Source organism: Populus alba, chromosome 19 (assembly GCF_005239225.2).
Source record: "Populus alba chromosome 19, ASM523922v2, whole genome shotgun sequence".
Classification (NCBI taxonomy): domain Eukaryota; kingdom Viridiplantae; phylum Streptophyta; class Magnoliopsida; order Malpighiales; family Salicaceae; genus Populus; species Populus alba.
The window spans coordinates 10,474,963-10,481,749 of record NC_133302.1 but is presented as its reverse complement, the minus strand read 5'-3'; the positions used below and the strand labels follow the sequence as shown (position 1 = coordinate 10,481,749).

General features: G+C 34.2%; 1 protein-coding gene across 1 annotated transcript; it reads right to left on the bottom strand.

Annotated features, from left to right (window-relative positions):
- Positions 1-689: 689 nt before the first annotated feature.
- Positions 690-2,984, bottom strand: LOC118027755 (cation/calcium exchanger 1). Its single transcript, XM_035031206.2, has one exon. The coding sequence runs from the start codon at positions 2,608-2,610 to the stop codon at positions 856-858; it is 1,755 nt and encodes a 584-aa protein (XP_034887097.1). The 5' UTR covers positions 2,611-2,984; the 3' UTR covers positions 690-855.
- Between the last annotated feature and the right edge of the window lie 3,803 nt (positions 2,985-6,787).

Below are 6,787 nucleotides of genomic sequence, written 5' to 3'. Positions count from 1 at the left end.
TCTACGTTCATGTCAAATATTAATCTTGCACGCGTTGCAGGCATCGTCTACCAATTTGCAAGAAACATCCAAAGTTTGATGTGGCCATGTCCACCAGTTACTGGGAATCTTTTTTTTTTTTCCAGACATTTCTCCGTATATTCTTGTGGTGCCGCCCCAGCCTGCTTCATACACAGGCATCCCACCTAAATCACGTCTTATCTTATTCAATCATTTGGCCTGATTTTTATCCCATAGGATAATTTCGATAAAATAAAGTAAATTCAATTACCATACTTAGTTTCTAAGCTCTCGACTTGAAACATATATACACATGCATCTTTTCTGTGCATGATTTTCTTCGAGTGCGTGCAGCAGCTGTCTATAATGGTGGATTGGGATTTGTGGCTGTCGTCAGGGAAGGTAAGAGAAGGTCTAGCGAGCTTCGAGGCCACGAAGAAGATAACTTTTGTAAGAACCACATTCTTTAAATCTGGCTGGTCAGAAGTAGGACTGCTTATGGCATGGCGGCCAAGACAGTATATAGGACAAGTGATGACTGTGATGTTTTGGAAGTTTAGAAGAAAAGAAATCCTATCCCAAAACATAATCGCAGGTTCACAATGTTGACTGAGAGGTTTATGATATCGATAATAGTGATCATATGGGGTTTCCTGTAAAAAAAAAAAAAAACAAAGTGATGATGGTGATGAGCAGCATTCCACAATTATATTGCATTTGCTACAACAAAAATACGAAGTTAACCAGCTTGATTATTTGATTCTTATAATACTGTACAGTTCGGTGCCGCTAGCTAGTTGAAGTACAGGGTTGAATATTTCTAAATGCTCCTTCTCTACTCTAGCTTTGAAGAGACTAAGAAACTCCATGAAGTTTCAAGAGACCAAGAGACCTGGCCAGCGTCAGAGACAGAAAACAGAGATATATAGCTAAGAGACCAATCCCAAGAGACTTATCTAACCTCATGTCCTTCCTCGGCAAGATCACAAGGGCCCAGAGCAAGCCTCCCATCAAAAACCCTATAGTCTCATAGAGAGAAGGGTCTTCAGGGACGACGAATGAAGATGGATATTTGGACCCTGATGAGATGACTAGTGAAATGCCCAAACCCAGCAATGTGTTGAACATGGGACCAGCATAGCAGCCTGATATTGCAATTTGGGCGCCGTCTGGCCCTCCGGTCACCGCCATGGCAACATTAGCTATCAAATCTCCGAGCGAGTTGCCCCACGCCAGGACAGTTAATCCGAGAACTGAAGGGTTAATCCCGAGTACATAGCCTAGTGAAATCAATAAAGAGACCAATTCCTCAGCGATAATATATGTCCAAGTTACACTCATCAAAAATCCACCAGCAAGCCAAGGGAACAAGGACTTCTTTGGCGGGCTAGACTTCGTTGTTGTCACGCATGCAAGATTGCAGAGAGCCATCCCAATCAATACTGCTATCAAATAAGTTACTAGGCTGCTTCTTGAACCAAACTCCATTTCCTTTTGGGAGGTGCATAGTGCAGCCAATAAAATTGGTGCCAACGCCACAGAAATTACTGCAAATGGCCTGGACCACCTCGCCTCACTAACCACAGGTATGGTCAATCTTCTTGGCAAGGACAGAGGTAACTCCAAAACATACAGAAGGCTACCCAGGTAGTAAAAAAAGGGAGAATCGAGATTACAAAGAATCGATGAACTTCGCTGATCATCAGCAGTGGTTTTGTCCACCAAAATTGGCTTTTCATGATCAACATAACCAAGTAAAGGTATGCCCCTCTCCAAAAAATCCTCCTCCTGGTTGTCATCTACAGGCAAACGATTCTCTTTTCGGTACCGATCAAAGTGCATGATGCAAACCACACCGACATAACCCAAGTAGATAGAAAGAAAAGAAATGGCACCCCACAAGGTTATTTTCCCCACAATAATAATCAAGAGAAGAGAACAGAGAGAGAACAGAAAGAAGCAGACGTCTCTAATGAAGCTAGACTTGTCAACGTAAATCTCTCGAGGACCGGATAATAAACTTATTACACCAACCACCACACTAGACACAAAAAAAGCCCCGCCCAAAATACTATTCAGGCCAACTCCACCATTGCTAGACCTGGTGAAGGAAACAATACTAGCAAAAACATCCGGAGCGCCATTGCCAAGTGAAAGAAGGGTGACACCAGCAATAGTTGGAGAAAGCTTCAAGAGTTTGGACAAGCTTTCTAAGGCGGGACAGAAGTAATCCGCTGCTGTGTTGCCTAACAGATAGAACAGAACAGCCAGCCACAGTAACAACATAATATAGCCAAGCATGGAAAATTGGCCACAAGTACAGTAAAAGATTTGAAGATAGTTTATATACCCTTTGGGCCTGCATCCAATATGAGACTTGACATAAATACACTTGGACCTGTAATCTATGCAGTCATGAATTCCGCTGCAGCCATCGGTTTTGATCGATTCTTGAAGCACTAAAGAATGGTTTGTGGTGACTATTGGTTCAGTGGATTGATCGATAAAATATGAGGTTGCAAGATAGAAAAAGAAGAGGAAGAGAAAGGTGATGTTAAGGAAAAGAATGATCTTCTTGGACTTGGCTCTCGAGGTGCTGAAACTTGCCATTCACAAGAAGCTTGTAGAGAAGGTGTTAAAGGGTTTAGACACTGAAAAATGAAGTTCTCAAACTGTTAGAAGTTATGGCGGGGAATGGGCTGTATTTTGGCTGCGTTACAAGGGAGGGGTGTATTTGTACAAGAAAGTGTGCGAAGAGTGTTAGCAAAAGAAGGAAAGAAATGAAAATCAGGGACTGAAGTAACAAGACAATTAGAGTACAAAAGTTAAATCTAAGATTGAAAGAGATGTTCCAAGCTAGCGTTAGCCCAGTCCGCCATAAGAGATGCAGAATTAATTAAACTAATAACAAAAACACCAGCTGGTGATATCACGTCAGTAAACTAGCAGGAAAGAGAGGCTATATGCTATATCACATCATTAACGTTAGGATCAGAGATAAAATTAAAGATGGTACTGCATATATACACATTTAACTTTTGAAATTCAGCTAAATGTCTAAGCTTTTAGGTTTGCTTCAACCTGGGGAGAATATTTTAGTTAAGCTGTAACTATCATTATCTGTTTGAGAAATGGAGTGGAGGGGCTAGAGAGATCATGGGAGCTAGCTGGGTTCTTGATTGAAAATTTCTTTAATTAGCCATGATGCTTTGTATGATTGTCTCAAATGGCGAAGGAAACCTTCGATCTTCCTGCATGCAGGATTCGAGTTGCGACCACTTATTTGTACCTCTAGTGAGTACATTCAAGGAAACTTCCTAGCAGATATGGAATAGATTTCAGAGGTGCAGGAGGGAAGGAGAGGGAGCTGCAGATCATGCTTTATCTAAAAGCATTCTTTCAAAAGAATGTGTCGGTGATGATACATCAGGGATTTATCGTTCTTACTTTCTTTTTTTTCTTTCTTGCAACTTTCAACCAAATTGAAGAGTGTGGTTGCTTGGAAGTACGATTTTGGATTATATCCTTACTAACTACTTGATTAAGAGGCTGTGCATCAGGCTGATTTTGTGATATCCCAACCATGATGTGATTATCATTTAGCTTAATTCTCTTAATTAATCTTAGTTTAAAATAGCTTTGAGAAATTATTATGTATTCCCTCTTCTCATATAAACATGGATTATATTATCAAAATTATGTAAAAACTAATAAAATAGATGACAACCAAATGTAATAGTTCGGACTAATATGTCGTATATTGTTCATTTTAAACTTTATTATCCTAATGATTTTGTTCTTAGTGACGTTAGCCATCTCCGAGCTTGACACCATAAAATGCATATGACAAGTTAATACTAGCACTACTAATAAGACCCTGGCTATGAAACACTCTTCTTAATGTGGGATCTCACAACAATTGTGTTAATTGATTATTAATTTAGATTGTTACATATCACCTTTTACATAAAAAATTTAAATTATAAAAAAACCGACATGCACATAAAACAAATTTGAGTAAAATACACTAATATTAAAAAAAATAATTTTATTCATAAATCAAGTAAAAATTAAATGATATTTTATTTTAAAAAATCATAAAATATAATTTATTTATTTATTTATTTTAATCAATCTTAATTAAAACTGAATAATCGCTAGGTTAGATATCCCTCACTTATATGTTTTTTTTCTATAACAAATCATAAAAAAGATTTTTTCAAATGATTTGTACATTTATCAAATGATTTTTCCTACAACGGGTATCAATTTCTTTTATGTTTTTCCCCAAATTGTTATGTTAACAACATTGAGCTAAAACTGCTATAATTTGACAAGAAAATAATAAGATATGGAAATTACCATATTGGAAAAATATTGTAAAATTGAGAAATCTTCCTCTGTAATATCCTAGTCTAGGGCCCAACCATTGGAGGACCAGCATCTGCTGTTATTATCAATAATTGAAAGATCCTTCAACCCTCCCCTTTTTTTTTTTTTTTTTTTTTTAAAAAAAAAAGAAAATAAAAATAAAAGGGAAGCAAACAGGGCACAAATTGGGATGATATTCCTGCAGACGGAAGCCAATCACAGAACAGAAGAGCACGTTTTATTTGAATTATTGATTTGCTGTTGAAGAGGTAGGTTCATGTGGACCTCAAGAACCCATCTTTGCGTTGCTATCAGGGTACATGCATGAATCTTCATAACAGGTCGCTTTTTTTTATCTAAGGTTTCTGGTCCCCATTTTTTATTAATTATTTTTTTGTTGAAGATTATATAAAAATAATAATAAAAAAAAATAAAGAATGGGAGTGATTATTCAAAGTCAGCACAGATTTTTGGTTGATCAGATACAATTGTTGGAGATTATCTTCTGTAACTCAGCAATCGCATGCTATTTGTGAGTTGCCTCGTTTAATCAGCTGTTAAGGTATTAGGCAGAGACGCATGGTGAGCAATAAATGAAGAAAATTACAGAGGGTCTTTCCTGTTTTAGTTTTTCACTGCTTACAATAACAGGATCAATTTTCCTCTCTCTGTGCTTGGGATAGCTACCAGAGCCAGTCATTCTTTGAAGTCTAGCACTTCCACCTTGTATTTGCTCCTCTCTTCCCTTCTTTTTAGTATTTGAAAATATAGTTGTGGTTGTTTTTTAAAATATTTTTTACTTGAAAAAATATTAAAATGATATATTTTTTTTATTTTTTAAAAAAACTTATTTTTAATATCAATATATTAAAATATCTGAAAACATCAAAAAATATTAATTTAAAAAAAATAAAAAAAAATTCTAATCTTTTTAAAAATATTTTTAAAACACAAAAACAAAAAAGATATTTTGTAAAAAAAAAATACAAAAAACAAGTTTTGAGAAATAGAAAGCATGGAGATCTAACAAAACAATTGTGGGACATGTTACAATGTGCCTGATTAAACTTCAAGGGTAAATCAAGCAATTAGCACACAGAATTAGAAATATTGGCCAATTAATATAATAGCAAAATATTTTCGTGAAATAGCATTCTCTTACAATATCATGTTTTAAAAACTAAACATGCTTAAATTGTGTTATTTCTGACTTAGCTGGTTGATCAGTTTATAATAATTAATGAAAATAGTCAATCAATTTTATAATAACAAGAAAAATCTTAAAACTATCAAAACTTGAAACCTCAACAAGATTTTTTATAACTAAAAATCATATGGTCCATGTAGTGACATAGTAGATACACGATCCAATAGTTTAATAGAAAGTTATTACTTTTTTAAGATGTTATTCTGGTTTAACGCAACTAGATCTCTTTTTGGATTTGGACCTGTCCCATTAGACCATCCACGTAATATGTTTGAGAAAGATTTTTATTTAGTTATGGCAGAATCATACTTAATTACTCGGAATCACTTACTACTATGTGAACAATGTATTTTTGAGATTTTAATTAGAGTCTATTTTTGAGTTTACAAGTTTGATAAAAATATATACTTTAACTCATAAAACATATTTGAAATAAAAACTTCATGAAATTATAATTTTGTGTGAAATAATTGACTAACTAATACAATTGAATCTAATCGATTAAGATAGAAAATTAAAGTTTAACCTGTCATATTTCATAAACATGACATAGTTAAATTATGCTATTTCACAAAATCTTTTTGAAACGTTATTATTCTACGAATTTATATATTTATTGTGTTGATTTAAAAAAAAAAAAAAAAACCCAAACTTCAAAGGTAAAGTACACCAGCAATACAATACTATATATAGGCCCACTTACTATTCCAGCCTTATATACAAACAATTGAGCTCATTAGTCCAAGCCCATATCAACTTTCGAAGTGCTCAATTGATAGATTAGCTTACCACGCTCCTAGAAACCAAATATGAACGGCTTAATAAATGAAACTGTGCTCAATTGGTAAAAACACCTACTTTTATTTAAATGAAAAGGCATTGATTTGGTTTTTAAGATTTTAATTTATAAATTTGATTAAAATTCAATTTAATTCTTTAATTTTTTTTTAAATTGCATTCTTAATTGACCTTAAACTTTTGATTTTATGGTTTTTTGCCCTCACAAAACTTCAATATCCCCCCAAATTTCAATTTCTTTTTTATTATGGTCCTTGATTTTGAATTTATATAAATTAAGATCATTAAAATTTTAATTTTTTTCAATTTCATCCCTGTCTTCCATCTAATTAAGTCTTTTTTTTAAAAAATCATTGGCCGTGAATTTCTTCAATTTAACCCTAATTGACCATAAATTTCTAATTTTATTGT